We start from the raw sequence: 15,053 nt of genomic DNA, 5'->3' as shown, positions 1-15,053 counted from the left end.
ACTTTGCGCCTAACTATACTGCAGCTACAGAGCCCTATGCACACTGTCAAAGCGTCTTAAAGAACTCGTTTACTTACTAGCAGTAAGATTTTTCCTTAGAAAGGTTTCCTTACGTTTATTCTTATTTATTATTAAGAGTTATAACTGCTCTTAATTATATATATCCCCTATATAGACTAGCCTTAGGCTAAGACCACATTAGTATAAGAATTAAATAAATAAATATATATATTTTCTCTGTAATCTATTAAAGTACTATTTCTGTAACTTAACTTATATATACGTTATATTAAGTATTAAGGAACAGATTATATACTTTAATTATATATTTAATTTAGTTTAAGATAACTACTTTTAGAATCTTTCTTATAGTATTAAGAAGAGCTATTAATTTATATATTTCTAAGTTTATATAATTACTTTTTCCTAGTTTCTTAAGCATTATTATATATATTATTTTATAGTAATCTAGTTAAACTTCTTAGTCTAAGTATGCTTAAAAAAAACACTTAACTAGGGTTATTTTTCTTATATAATTAATTAGATTACTTAATTTAGAAGCTTATCTAGTTCTAGAGTATTATTCTTTTTTATATAGTTTATTACTCTAAGAATCTCTTTCTCTATAATCTCTTCTTATTAAGGGATTTTTAAAGAGTAATAAAAGTTTTTTAGATTATTTAGATTAATCTTTAAAAGAGAGGAAAAGCTTATATTCTATAGTAGTTTCGCTTTAGACTTTATATTCTTTGCTTTATATAAGCTATGCTTAAGGATTAGAAGTAAGACTTATATAATTTAGTTCTAGGATTATTGTTTTGTTTATTATATAATCTTTTAGATATTATTTAGCTTAAAGCTAACTTCTTATATTATGCTTTAGAATTCGTCTTTTTTTGTTTTGCTTAATATCTTGTCTTTTTAACTTTAAGTTTGTATAAATTTCTGTTATATTTCAAGATATAGATAATAAGTAAACTGTCTTCTTGCTGCTCTTATTATCTTTACTGCCGCTTAGTAATCTTTTGTTTAGTAGCTTTTGCTTTGTTAGCTTAATCTTATCTAAGAGATTAATTTCTTTATAGCTTTTAAGATGGCTTTTATTAGTTTACTTATAAACTAGTTAATTATCTCTTATAATATTAGAGAATATTTATTAAAGCTCTTTATATAAAGATTTAAGCTCTTAAAAAACTTTTTAATATTAAGTTTCTTTTTTGCTTTTTTTTGGAGTATCTTAACTAGAGAGTCTATATTATCTTATTTAAACTTTATATAAATTAAGAGGTAATCTAAGAATTAGTCTAGCTTTATTTCTATTTTATATTATATAAGTTGCTATCTTAGTATTATAGTTATAAAGACTAAATTAATAATTATTTATTTATATAAGTTACTTCTTTAATAATCTCTTATAATTATGCTTTATAATAGTATAAAGTTTATGTCTGCCTTTTGTATAATGTTAAGAAAGGTATTAGCTAGCTTATATTATATAGAGTAAGAGGGCTTATTTTATCTTAGGTAATAAAGGTTAAAATCTTTTATAATAATTTATTCTTCTAATATCTTAAGGGCTTTTCTTAATATATAAAGAGTTTTAGTCTCTTGTGCCTTTAAATAAGTGATTTAATAATAGTATATATTATAATATTAATTATTTATATAAGGTTTATATTTAGATTTGTTAGTTTATTTTAGACTAATAAAATAATTATTATAAGGTCTTTTAAATAATATATTTCTAACTATTTATTTATATAATAATTCTTAGACTATTATAATGTTATATAATATTATTTTATAGTCTTATAAAAGGCCTATAAAAACCTTTATATAAGACTTGTTTACATTATACTATAATATCTTAAGGTTTTAGGTTTATATTATATATTCTATTATTTTTTCTTAATTTTAAGTGTGATTTAGTTTCCTCTAAAAAAGAATTAGATATTATAGCTTTATATAGAATCTTTTTTTAGTTTGTTTCTTAAACTAATTAGCCGGCCTTATACTAGTTTTCTCTTGTGTGTCTCTTTAACCTAAGTCTATTTTTTATCTAGCTCTAGTGTCTCTTTATGTTATATAAAGGCTTAAGACTAATTAGTATTAGAGAAAGGGGAAGAGGAAGAGAGAAATAGAGTAGAGAAAGACAAGGTAAAAGGGGAGAGAGTAAGAGTCTAAGTAAAGGAGATAAGGATCTAAGGGAAGGGAAAGAATAAGAGCTTCTTATTTATAGTTATATATATAAACTCTTAGGCCTTATTTTTATAATTATATTATATCTTTAACTATTTGTTTTCCTAAATCAGATATATTAGTGACCACATCTTATAGTCTCTTAAGCAAAGGCTATATTATATAGCTTTCTAATTAGTCTTTTTGATATATGTTCCTATTCTATAGTTTTCTATATAATAGTTACAGATTTATTCTTTTTTATATTAGGTAAACGTGTGTTTAAAGCCTTAGTATCTATAACATTATTAAATTTATAAGAATTCATTATATTATATAACTAACTTAAACTCTATATTATAAATTAGTCCTTTTTAAATAACCTTATTAGTTATCTTTAGACATATTAGCTCTAAGATTATATAATTAAACTTGCTTTTTATTAGTTCTCTTTTTAGCTATCTTAGATATATAATCTTTAATATTAAAAATTATCTAGTGTTTTCTTGCTTTATTTCTTTAGCTATTTCCTGTTTATTCTAGTTTATCTTTATCTATATAAACTTAAGTAAGACTTTATATATTTTAGACTTTACTTAAGCAAGAGGGCTTAATGCTTTTGTCTAGAATATATCTTTCTAAAGTCTTATATAGAATTTTATACTATTTATATATAAGACTATTTCCTTATTTAGTAGCTTCTTTATAATAATAATAAATTTCTTTTCTTTTATATTATTATATTATTTATTAATTGTCTTTATTATCTCTTTATAAATAGCTTATTAGGCCGACGACGAGGTCCACCTGTACGTGATGTCGGCTACGAACCTTCTGCTCAGCAGGAGAGCCAAGAGGTCCTTACTGTGTCAGCATTGCGGACGCGGTGGCGGCATCAGACTTGAGTCCCCTGATGTTGTTGTCGCGTCGGGCGCGGCCTAGCAGCGATACGACTTCGCCACCTGTACGCCAGCGAAGCCAGACACGTTAACACAGAATCTATAGGGATCGTCCATGAGAGGCGCCCTAATCAGGAGGCTGAGGAAGACAAGAGATCTTGCCAGCGCGTGGGGTTGCTCCCAACCTACGACTACAACAGCGTATCGCAGGCAGCGCGCACTGCTTTCGTACGAAGCAGCTCACCTGGTGCTTCGCGTAGAAATTCCAACCTATCAGCGCTCATACAGTTCGAGAATTGGCCACGTTAGTCCGGGCTCTCCAAAAACCTGACCCGGGCCCACTCTGGCCCGAGCGAGACTTCGGACCGCCTTCGTGGTATTAAACCACGCGAGATACGACAATTCCCGCCTCTCAGTGCCAGTATCATGCCTTATCAACAAGACTCACCAAGCCCCTCAATGCATTGGAACGTTATGGGCTCAGCTGTGTCCTCGCGGGGTGCTACCCTCGTCTTCATACTCTTCACGTATCTCCTTATCGTCCGGGCCTTGCGTTACCGGCGTATGAAGAAGCTAGAGCATTCTTTCGGCTACGGCACTAGGAAACCATTAGGCGAGATGACCTTGGACGATGCTGCGGCAATACTCCTCGAACTTTCTGAGATGGAGTTTCCCTTCAGCTTCCTCAATTCTACCCAGTTTGCGTTGTTCAGGGTCAGAGATGATAGTTTCCCGCATGGACCACCCTTAGGGTAAGACCGTATTAGAGTAAGAATCAAATAAATAAATAAATAAATAGCTTATTAATCTTATCTTAACAAATATAAACTTCGAAAGGGTTTAGAGTGCTACCACAAGAATTAGTGGCAGAAGAAATCTATTAGCGCCTATACACTTAATAGAAGTTGTCACGTGTCACGTTGGAAGCAGGCGACGAGTGCGCGAGATCTTCAGCCCATGTTGAGTGCTATCCTAAGACTGCAGAGCCGACGAGGATGGCACTGGGGTCGCTCCTATATAGCGAGCATTATAGCTATAATAATTAGCCTTTTATAAGCCAAAAATACTAGTCCCAAATAGAAAGGATGCCCATCTCGAGATATTCGGGCTCACAAGGGATATAGCGTCTGTATATAACTAAGGTTTTCTCTTTAGTTAAGAGGCTAGGGCTAATCTTATTAGGGCTTGCTCTACCTATTCTAATTATATTATTAGGTTCTAGGCTTAATCTTGTTTCTCTAATAGATTATTTATAGCGTTATAGCTATAATAATTAGCCTTTTATAAGCCAAAAATACTAGTCCCAAATAGAAAGGATGCCCATCTCGAGATATTCGGGCTCACAAGGGATATAGCGTCTGTATATAACTAAGGTTTTCTCTTTAGTTAAGAGGCTAGGGCTAATCTTATTAGGGCTTGCTCTACCTATTCTAATTATATTATTAGGTTCTAGGCTTAATCTTGTTTCTCTAATAGATTATTTATAGCGTATGCTTCTCATGATTTAGGTGTATTCCCCTGAGAGGTAGGCGCGTTCTAGCTTTGTTGCTTATAAGAGCAGAGGTAGAGAATAAGATTAAGGAGTAATTGTATGTTATACTATAGGACTGCCTCTTTTAGGCCTTTATAGATTTCTTCCTATACTTGGATCAATTTACGAACGAAGTCGACTGTCTATGTATGTGTGTCTGTCATGTTCGCTAAAGTGTCACTTAAGGGAGTACAGTAAAAGATAGTAATATAATAAACAGAAAAAGAAGACTTTTTATAAAGAAAATAAAAAAGAAAAATAAAAGTAAAAGAAATAATAAAAGAAATAAAAGTAATAAACTCTTTATATTTAAGTAAAGTGATAAAAGAACGCGTTTCTTAAATAGATAAGGCTAAATCTAAAGAGATAACATATTAGTATCTAGACTATTTTATAACTCTAGATTTTAAGATATAAAACACTAATTTAGACAATTTTAATTTTTTAGGGTTATTTAATCTAATTTTACTTACTTTATAACTAAGCTTTAAAAACTAATTTTCTTTTTTTTGCTTTTTTTTTAAGTCTCTAGTTGTCTAACTGCTAGAAACTGCTCTTTTTAATGTATTATACTCACACTTTATTTGTGAAAAGGTGGAATAACAGAAGTGAATAGAAGTCAACTAAGAGTAGTTAAGTAGTAATAGAGTAGAAGTGTCTTACTGATGTAGTTAAATTACTTGCATCTTCTAGCTATCTAGGGAGCATCTAGTCTGTTATATAGACTACAGCCAAGGAGCGTAAAGAAGCTCTAAACAGCTATAAGACTGTTTAATGCAAGCTAGAATATAGATAAGAGTCTATACGTAGCAACTACGTTATATATTCGTTGCATAATGCCCTTATATTAATATGTTTACTTATATAAACTTTAGTTGAGTTCCATGTTCCAGTTGATCCTGATGCTAAGCTTTAACTAGGGCATTAGCTACGGCAACATGTGTGACACAAAGCCCTTAGGGGGCTCCTTAGCCTTTCCAGGACTTGGCCCTCAGGGGACTTAGCCACTAACCAAGCTGTAATGTAGCTTAGTTTTCACATTATTAAAGGTATTACTAGTAGTTATAGAGTTTCTCTTAACTATATAAATTTAATAGCATCTATTAAGCAGATATAAGACTAATTCAAATATTTTCTAATATCTGCAATTATAATATTACAAAAGTATAATTATACTAATATAAAGAGAATAGAATTAACTAACAGTAAGAAGAATTTTATTAAATAGATTCAAAATAAGTAAAGAACACAAGTTATTCTATCTAAATAAGTATACAAAGAGCATATTTATATATATAGATGATCATAAGGCGTAGCAAGCGTAACATGTAGCAAAATAGGCCAAACAGCCCTTATAAAGTCTAATAGATCCAATTTCGGTCTCTTATGTCTGAGATGATCAGTTTCTACTTCATCTAAAGCCCTTAGCTACAAGGGCCCCAAAACCAGGTCTCGAACTATACTGTAGCTTGTCGCACAACGATTTGTAGTACTATAACTTGTAGTATAACGGCATGTAGCACGATAACGCACAATCTGTAGTACTATAACTCGTAGTACAACGACATGTAGCACTGACAACTAGGTGAGGTAGTCTAGATGCCGGTGCGCTGCCTCTTCCGGTTTAGCTCCGCCCGATTGGGTAACGCGGCCTCTTGCCGCTTGGCCCGGGTATGAAGAGCCCGCTGCTCCTCAATCACCCTCGTTGTGTCTTCCTTCCTGTCTTCTACTCCTTCTTCTTCTTCTTCTTTCACTTCCCTTCCAGCTAATCTCCTCACTCGACCTCTCCCGCCCCGTCACGGCCCGCCATACTCCAGCAGTGCTCTCATGACCAAGGGAATCGACCTGCTCAAGCCGCACGTAGCCCCACCACCGGCATCCGCGATGGCTGGATCCACTCCTGATCATATGCATTTCGTGGTGGAGTATATGAGAAGCAGACGGTCAACAAGATAGCTAAGACGGAATCCAAGTGATGGGAAGGAGTGTCTTGTGCGCTTTTCAGTGCAGCAGAAAAGAGTGAAGATGCAGAGAACAAGCAGGATACAGAGAATTGAGGTTATATAACGCTACCACTGGGCCGAGATTTCAATTTATGATTCTCTAGCTTTGTGATTAGTTGCCTGAATTGATTATCTCAATGTCCTCGGCTGCTGTTCGAGCTTTCCTTGGAGTTTTGCAGACAATATCTAGTATTTTGAATCTTTGACTTTTTTGCGGCGCTGTCTCCCTAGCTTGAGTCTTAGGCCATTGCAACTGATCTTGCTGGATGATCCTTGACTTTGTTCCCTTTCAAGCTTCGTTGGTCTCGGTCCTGTAGAAAGAGCACCCGGATTTGTTGCCTTTGTCGTGTTCTCCCCCTTTCCCCCCCTCTTTTGCAAGCACGGTGTCATTCATGGGCAGAAGCTGAGCTTCTCCTCTGTCTGGGCATTGAGCTCGAATTGGCAGATCCTTCTCGCAGCCTAGGAGTGGTCGGAAGGGATCGCCTCCCATAGAAGTATTCATAGAAGCTCTGGGTATAAATTTATACATTGGTTGCTCTCAAACTCTATTATCACGTGATAATCACTGATCTTCATTTAATACGTTTCCAATATTTATCCTGGCTTACTTTATAATGCTCTGCTTTCCCTTCCCACATCCGCATGTCAGGGCATTTGTCTAGGAGAAATCAGAGCCCCCCTGTCTGGCCCCCCAAGCAGATTTAGTCGGTCTCACTCGACAATATATTACCACGCCCAGCTCACTTTGTCTACAGAGGTGCAACCGCTTCTCTCTCCCTTACGCTTTACGACGCCCTGTCGTAAACCTCCCTCCAGAAGCGGTCAAAGTCCAAAAATTTGCGGACCCTTTTACAGACTGTTGGACCGAAGGGGGAGAATCTCTCTGGTGATGCCTGACCATAGAAATTATGAACACCTTGGCATAGCGCACGTCTCTAACACTTACAGATGGGAGATCTTGTTGATGTTTCTGGGCCGGTCACGAATGTAGCTTTCGTTGGATAGGAGAAAGATGTTTGGGAATCCCAAGGCTGCTCGGCAGCCCCTTTGCAGCTAATCATTTGCCTAAAATTTATCTTGGTTGAATCTGGATGAATTGTCCGAGCAACTCTCTTTACAGATGTCTGGTTTTCTTACGCAGACACCAGACTGAGTTTCGATGTCTAGACTGAAGTAGTTCGTCGTCTTTGATGGACCTCTGAATGAGACAAAGGCATCCGCCCAATGGAACAATCAAAATATCACCATTTGGCCAATACTGATTCAGCAAGCCTGACTTTTAATGCCTCTGGCAAATATCTCATCGTCCTCATGCCCGGCCGTTGGAACCGTTGAAACCGTTGGAACCATCGTTTCAAACGGATGTTTTTGCTTCAATCCCATACGCATCTATCCCATCAGCGGCAAAACATGGATTTCCCAGCCAACTAGTTAATTATATGTTGCTAATTCTCCCCCCCATCTTACGGCGGTAGGAATATTCCTCCATGGCATCCCTGGGAAAAGCATGGCTTATGCATGACAACTGAGATTAAAATTGGCAAGTGGTAAAATGTCCCCCGTAGAGGTACTATCTTGGACCTGTTGCAGGCTGGCCTTTGCGTAATGAGGGAAAGCCTTTTCAACTTCAATCTTCATGCCAGCGCGCTCCTGACAGTCTGAAGAATACTTATCGGTAGTAACACATCGCTCCCTTTCCCCGTGTTTAATCTTGCGGCAGGGTACATGATCGCGGGCGTCGACCAACCCAGGAACACTACGACCCAAACCCGCCCAACTATTCGGCTTAAGATGCCCCCCGTTGCCCGTTCCGGCTTTCCATACAACATCCTCACCCTTCTCACTACCTCCAGTATGCCATCCTCGAGGGCAATGCCAAACGCTTGTGTTAGGAAGAACCGCGTGCACTGGGAGTCCTGAAACGTTATCGAGGAACCGTTGCCGAGACCGCCGTGAGCAGCGACTTCAGTGAGGCTGTGGAGCAGACCCGAGAGCAAAAATACCCCGGCAAGGTGCATGTAGCGCGCCATTAGGCTATGCCGTGGAAGGTGCAGCACTCCGTGAACCAAGGAGGTTGAGATGGAAGTGAAAGACCTGCGGAGATTCTGGTGCCAAAACACACTTCTCATGACCAAAAGGACCACGAAAACGTAAGCCAGGGTGTTGCGCAAAGAGACAGAAAACGGGGTTTAGGGAGCATCAAAACAGCTGCTAACAGAGGATTCAGAGATAATGAATGAATCACTCACCCCCAGAACCGCCGGATCGTGTATGCCTCGCTTAGGTGCCCGAAGTACGGCCGCCAGTACTTTGGGTCGTCTCCGCACATCACGCATAGGAACGCCCACGCGCCCATGTAACATTGGATCGTGCAGTATGACATAGCCCAATACGCGACACCACCTACCACCTTCCGAGCCACTTCCTCGGCACTGACGTCCCGCCAGCGACTGAAAAGAGGGATCTTGGATGGAAGGAAAAGCACCGCGTTGGAGGCGGGATCAGCGCTTGAGGTGGCGAGGTCGAGGACGAGGTAGCAGACGCAGAAGATGGCGAGCTTGCGGAGAAGAAACCGGCTACGAGAAGGGATGTAAGAAGGGTTCAGGATGGAGTATGGGGGAACATTCTTAACTTGTTGTGGGGTACCGATGAGGCGGGCGGCCGAGTTGACAAAGTAGCCGTATCCGAGGCGTTGAAGGATGGTTCCAGAAGTGATGCGGTGGTCGGCTTTGGGTTCGGCGGTACCGATGATTTCGTTTCGGCTTAAGAGCTGCTCGCTTTTTGTAAGTTCTGGAACGTTAGCCGGGCCGCCATTTTCAAAGCTCCATTGGGAGAGAATGATGCGGTCGAGATAGGAGAGGAGATTGGCATAGGTCGTGCCGGAGACAATCGAGGCAAGGACGACGTTGTGGAGGGTGTTGAGGTAGGTTGGGAATAGCAAGATTATATAGCTTAAATAGAAAGGTAGAAGCGCTGTTCGGACTGGGTGGTATGAACGAGTAAATGCGATGATGGAGATTGTGAAAGCATTTTGAATTAAAAAAAAGGTGATGGGGTGGAGAAGAGAAGCCATTTCCCTTTAAAAGTGGAAGTCTGCATACATTTGGGGAAGAGAGACTTGGGGGCAGTAATGCCATATATATGGCTACAGGCGGTATGTATTGTCTTAGTTCAACGTTACCGGTATGGTCACAAAACACTCCATTAACGTTGTTCATTGCTCACTTTCTATAGTTATCGAGATGTTTCATCTCCAGTCTTAAAAATCTCGACTCTGTTTTATTGATGTCAGTGTCAGAGGGCTTGCCACCGATAAAACTGCTAAAAGGCACAAAAAGTAACGATAATGTCTACCTTCGGTGAGGAAATGGGCGAAAAGCGTATAAGAAAAGTGGATGAAGATGCAGGCTGAATGCTGGCGAAACATTCATAGGAAAAGGGAATAGTTATAAGAAGCGACTGCCTCATCTACCTATATATAGTCAAGTGCAGCAACTGCCAGGTGCAATAAAGGAGATTGCTGGCAACAGCAGTGTCACTCAATGCGCATTGATATCTAGCACTATTGCCTCGTATCACCAACATAATTGTTTTCAATAGTCCTATATTGTGATCAAAAGGGCTAATAGCACATGCGTCTACTGTAGGGGTGATAGACGATAGTGTAGGGTGATACTACACCATATTATTCTATTCGCTCTCCGCCAGTCTAATCTCTTTCAACTCGTCTTCGGATTCTCGCAGCCACCTTGTCTTTGGGAGGCAGGACGCCCATTCCAAAATATCTCATGTCATGCTGCAGGCCTTTGTCTTTGATACTCACGAATCTGCTCATGAATCTGTCCTTTAGACTCAATTGATCCAACACCTCGAACTCGAATGCGGTACTAACAAGCGCCACTGCCAGTAAGATCTCTGCTTTGGCAACATGGCGTCCTGGACAGAGGCTGTAGCCCCCCCCGAATGGGATCCAAATGCCGCTCAGCTCGTCCAGGCAAAATCTGGGAGACTCTTCTGAGGAATAATTCTCTTCTGACGCGAAGGAGCTGTTAGAAAAACTGTGAAGATCGTGAGTCGAGTGCCTCTGGGTGTTTCTGCGCTTAAAGTGTTCCATTTTCAACGGTTTACTACGTGCACTGCCCTCATAGATGAGGAATCGCTCGGCCCAGAATGTTTCAACAGGGGCCTTTCCGTCAACAAGGCCCGTATTCCATGCTTTGTTGTCCATGTGAGCGGTGTGGCTAGATATCCCAACCATCTGGTCCTTGGGGATTTTCCATCCTCGGAAATTGAAGTCACTGTGCTCAGATGTGGTTAGAAGGAAATTGTAGGTGTGAAGTCGGAGCACTTCCGCGTAGGCGGACTGAATAAAAGGGCGTGTACAGAGTCTGTCGGTATCTATCGTGCTCCTTGAGTCATTAGTTTGAGACAATGAAGCCCCAACCTCGGCATGAATTCTCGAGAGAAGACGGGGGTCTTTGGCGAGTTCGATGATGTACCAGAAAGTGGCAGTGATAATGTTGGAATTTGCGCTGCAATGCACTCATTTAGCACGCAAAGCTTGAGGAGCCACAGCAGGGATTACTCACGCCCATATCACTCCTAACTCTGAACTTGCAACAGCATCTAAATCTAGAGGCTTCATTCTTCCGTACTTTTTCTGTAGGGTTCTAATATAGCGGCTGCCATATAATCGAGACCTCTCTTCATCGCGCGGTGGGTTTTCATTACCCTCCTGCTCTTTCAAGAACAAATGCCACCTCTTTATAGACCCCAAACACCTCTCTCGAGCACTGCATGCGGTCGGAACCAGCCAGCTTGGATACCCCCGAAGCAAATATACCAAGCCTTTGTGAAAATCCCTGAAATCTTGAAGGAAATTCGGGTTTAAAGCAAGGAAGGAAGTCCCAAACAAAACTTCGACTTGCGTGGGGAACAATGTCTTGTAGATGAATTGGTACAAGTCTGGTATTTCGTCCCATCTACGATCGATCCGTAGCGCCTCGATTCGTGTTCTCAAATTAGTTTGGAATGTTTTTAGAATAGCTTTAAGATGGATACCGGAGAGAAAAGTAGCCGCAGTGTTGTGTGTGTGGAACCAAAGACGGTCTTCTGGCTCGACTTGACTCCTGGGATGCGGTCGTGGACCTCTGCCCGAATCATCTGACTCGCAGAAGCTCGCCCCAATTGGCCCCAGTTTGAGTATATTCCGCATTCCCATCAATTGAACTGTTTTTGGTGTGAAAGTGTCGGAATTTTTCCATAGTAGATTGATGTCCGAAGGGCCCCAGATGAGGTATATCTCCTGGTAGAACAAATTCAGACGGCAAGGAATCGCTTGGTGAAAATGGTTCCTGTAGCTCATCTCAGCAGCTGGGCTTGCCACAAGAATGCGGGAGGTATTTACGACACAGATAAGCAGAGCCTCGCAGGATTTCGAAGAAACGAAGCAAAGTGACCAATGACAGGGACTCGATAAGGGGCTAGAGGGGGGGTTCGCCCGTGAAAGCTTTTCGCGAGAGCATCTGGAGAAGATGGGTATCCAGCGATAAAGACTAGCGAAAGAAAAAAGCCACACAGAAGACAACAGAGTTTCCAGTTCCAGCTTATAGCCCAAGTAAAGGTAAAGTCTTCGAAACCAACCATCGCATTAAATGGCCATGCGAAGATCACCATAAATCAAGTCCTCGCATATATCCTAGTAGGAAAAAAAAGACAGAATTTGAACAGTTAGAAGGGAAGTAGAGGACATCAATAGCTCTCAATCACAGAGGAGAGGGAAAGAAGAGATATAAGCACAATGATATAGCTTCATCATAACTCTGATGAGACCTAGGGTGACGGCAACACGACAATGTAAAATAACAAGAAGAGGATTCCGTAAATGGCGCGTTTTGAGACGGTTCATACTAGCATCAAACTACCAATACTCATCCCTGGTACCGTACAAGCAGTAAGCACTTGTAGCTTTGTAAAGGATTGTCTGTGCATATCACAGCAGCATTAGGAGCCAGAGATATGCGTCCGGGCCACATGTCGTCAGTAGAGCAGGTCGATTCAATTCAGGAAGCCTTTACGATTGGTCCGGATGGCTTTGATCTTTGACGAGTGGGGAGGCCTGAACATGGCGCGAATCCCACCTTCGTCACGAATTGTGCATGTGAGCTGCCAGTCTATCCGGGTTCTTGCATTAGCTTAGCGCCCCGTGCGTCAAAGGATGGCCCCACAAACCCCAGAAGGATCGGGAGCAGAACGAGTGGTGTCCAAGCACACCATCCGCTACCTTCTGGCAAAATAACGATGGCAGTGTAGGTTTGTCTTAGTAAGTTCAGATGCAGAATAATAGCTGAACGCGCTAAGGCCTAGCAGCCCTAGGGCAATCGGTTCACGACAAGTACGCCGACAAACGCATATGGAATGCCAATGCTAAGCTTCCACCAATGTGCGGGCCTTCGGGCCGACTCTAACTAGTACGATACAAAGCTGGCCGCAAATGGTGTAGGAGACTCACTTCCGTCACTTCCGTTGTCATTAGATGACAGCTTTCTGCTATCTTTACAGTAGAAGAGCAACAGATCACTGCAGCGCATCCAGCCCGTTGCATGGTAAGCTGAATTGTGCATGTGTACTAAGGCGGAGGGAATCCTGCGACTTGCGGTGGTGTCACCCGATTCCTCAGCTCAAAGGGGATCCTTACTGTTCTCAGACTCGTGCGCGTTTACACCACTTCCTTCCGCCTCATTTTTGCCGATCCCTTTTGGGGCCCAATGGCTTTTGCTTGCCAGATCAGAACAGCGCGCTCAATCCCACTGCCCGCCGTTAGAAGCACCATAATCCAAAATGCCTATGTTCTTGGCTTTTTCATAATTTGCTCGGTTCTGGTGATGTTCCTGGCTCTGCATTCACCCCGTCATAGCTCAATACGATGTCTACTGCTCCTGCAAGCTTTACGCCTCTGGCAATAAGTCAGACAACATTCCTCGTGAGCCTTAACCCTCGTTATCTCAACTGCTGTCGCTGATTTATGCTACAGGGTATAGTATGGGGAAGTTCAATGGTATCGTTCCTCTTCGTCATCTTCCGAGGGTACTGCCGCATCAAAAGATTTCGTCGCCTCTTCTTGGATGATGCCCTCGTCCTGTTGGCGTGGATACTTCTTTTCATCACAGCTGTGATATGGCAAACGAGGGTCTACATCATCTACTATGTTTGGGACATATCCGTTGGCGCTATATCTCCGCCTCCGGCCGACCTCTGGGAGAAGATAGACAAGCAAGTGCACCAAGGCATCGCCGTGACCATCTTAACCTTGGTGTCTCTTTGGTGTGTGAAGTTTGCTCTTCTGGCACTGTTCAAGAAAATGGGCCGGAAGGTTAGAAGACAGCGCGTGCTCTGGTGGATTGTGTTTCTGTTCACAGTGGCAACTTTGGCCGTTTCCATTGGTGTCCAAGCCTATGGGTGTGTCTTTGGGGATATCAGGGTGATCGCTGGTAAGCTATATAGTCGTCAATGAAAGGGTCAGGCAGACTAACCCGTTCCCTAGTCAAATGTGCTCAGCCTGAGACAGGAGAGTACATACGGGCGATTCTACGCGTCCAAGCCGCTGTCGATGTCGCCTCGGACGCTCTCAGTAAGTAAAAGACACCATTGATGATCACAATTTCTTCATTCTTCAATTCAATACCTGACTTTGATAGTCACCATAATACCTATCACACTACTCTGGACCGTCCGCATTAGTCTCCGAACGAAGCTCGAAATAGCGGCTGTTTTCTGCTTGACTCTCTTCACCATGATCTGCGCAGTTATCAAAGTAATTTTCACTCTCGAAAGCCCCAGGGAGGATGATTCCTGGCTCTTCTCATGGTCTGCGATCGAGGGCGCAGTCGGTATGTTGTTTTCCAGCTCAGCTTCCCAAGTCTTACTCAAAAATGTCGAAGTTTTACTAACATTGAGGTTTCCATCGTTGCAAAGCGATCATTATCTCATGCCTTGTCGCATATCGCGCATCCCTCCACAAAGAACCGGAGAGGAAGAGGTACCAGGGGGGCGCAAGCGCATATCCTCTACGCAACGTTCCCAATCATCAGTCCTCGGCGAATTTCAGTGGTGACCTGACTGCTCCGAGGGGAGGCCAGTCGAGCACATCAACTATCGCGGATGAAGATACGTTGACCCAGCCAGATGCGATCTGGGTACAACAAGTTTACACTGTGGATGGAACGCGTTTGTGAAACACGCAGGACATAACATGACGTTAGGATCGGCTACTACCCGCTGCCAGAGCATGTCGAAAGTTACAGATGTATTCATACTGCGTGCAACTCAAGAATGAAATAGTTCAATGCATGCAGTTGTACCATGATGCATTCCATAAAGATATATAATATTTTTAAAATAGTTAAGAGGAGCCTTAGGACTACTAGCGATACCGCTGGCACA

At 41.3% G+C, this 15,053-nt stretch overlaps 4 protein-coding genes across 4 annotated transcripts; 2 read left to right on the top strand and 2 right to left on the bottom strand.

Moving 5' to 3' along the window:
• Nucleotides 1-3,503: 3,503 nt before the first annotated feature.
• On the top strand, nucleotides 3,504-3,833 carry EPUS_08933 (uncharacterized protein; the record flags this gene model as incomplete). The annotated part of the gene is made up of 1 exon (XM_007805027.1): nucleotides 3,504-3,833. The coding sequence occupies one exon, from the start codon at nucleotides 3,504-3,506 to the stop codon at nucleotides 3,831-3,833; it is 330 nt and encodes a 109-aa protein (XP_007803218.1).
• Nucleotides 3,834-8,856: 5,023 nt separating this feature from the next.
• On the bottom strand, nucleotides 8,857-9,684 carry EPUS_08932 (uncharacterized protein; the record flags this gene model as incomplete). The annotated part of the gene is made up of 1 exon (XM_007805026.1): nucleotides 8,857-9,684. One exon carries the CDS (start codon nucleotides 9,682-9,684, stop codon nucleotides 8,857-8,859), a length of 828 nt encoding a protein of 275 aa, XP_007803217.1.
• Nucleotides 9,685-10,320: 636 nt separating this feature from the next.
• Nucleotides 10,321-11,832, bottom strand: EPUS_08931 (uncharacterized protein; the record flags this gene model as incomplete). The annotated part of the gene is made up of 2 exons (XM_007805025.1): nucleotides 10,321-11,143; nucleotides 11,201-11,832. 2 exons carry the CDS (start codon nucleotides 11,830-11,832, stop codon nucleotides 10,321-10,323), a joined length of 1,455 nt encoding a protein of 484 aa, XP_007803216.1.
• A 1,704-nt stretch (nucleotides 11,833-13,536) lies between these two features.
• EPUS_08930 (uncharacterized protein) lies at nucleotides 13,537-14,845 on the top strand (the record flags this gene model as incomplete). Its single annotated transcript, XM_007805024.1, has 5 exons — nucleotides 13,537-13,593; nucleotides 13,645-14,101; nucleotides 14,155-14,241; nucleotides 14,309-14,500; nucleotides 14,586-14,845. 5 exons carry the CDS (start codon nucleotides 13,537-13,539, stop codon nucleotides 14,843-14,845), a joined length of 1,053 nt encoding a protein of 350 aa, XP_007803215.1.
• Between the last annotated feature and the right edge of the window lie 208 nt (nucleotides 14,846-15,053).

Source organism: Endocarpon pusillum, assembly GCF_000464535.1.
Source record: "Endocarpon pusillum Z07020 unplaced genomic scaffold scaffold3759, whole genome shotgun sequence".
Classification (NCBI taxonomy): Eukaryota; Fungi; Ascomycota; class Eurotiomycetes; order Verrucariales; family Verrucariaceae; genus Endocarpon; species Endocarpon pusillum.
The sequence above is the reverse complement of the archived record's forward strand: the minus strand, read 5'-3'. Positions and strand labels throughout refer to the sequence as shown.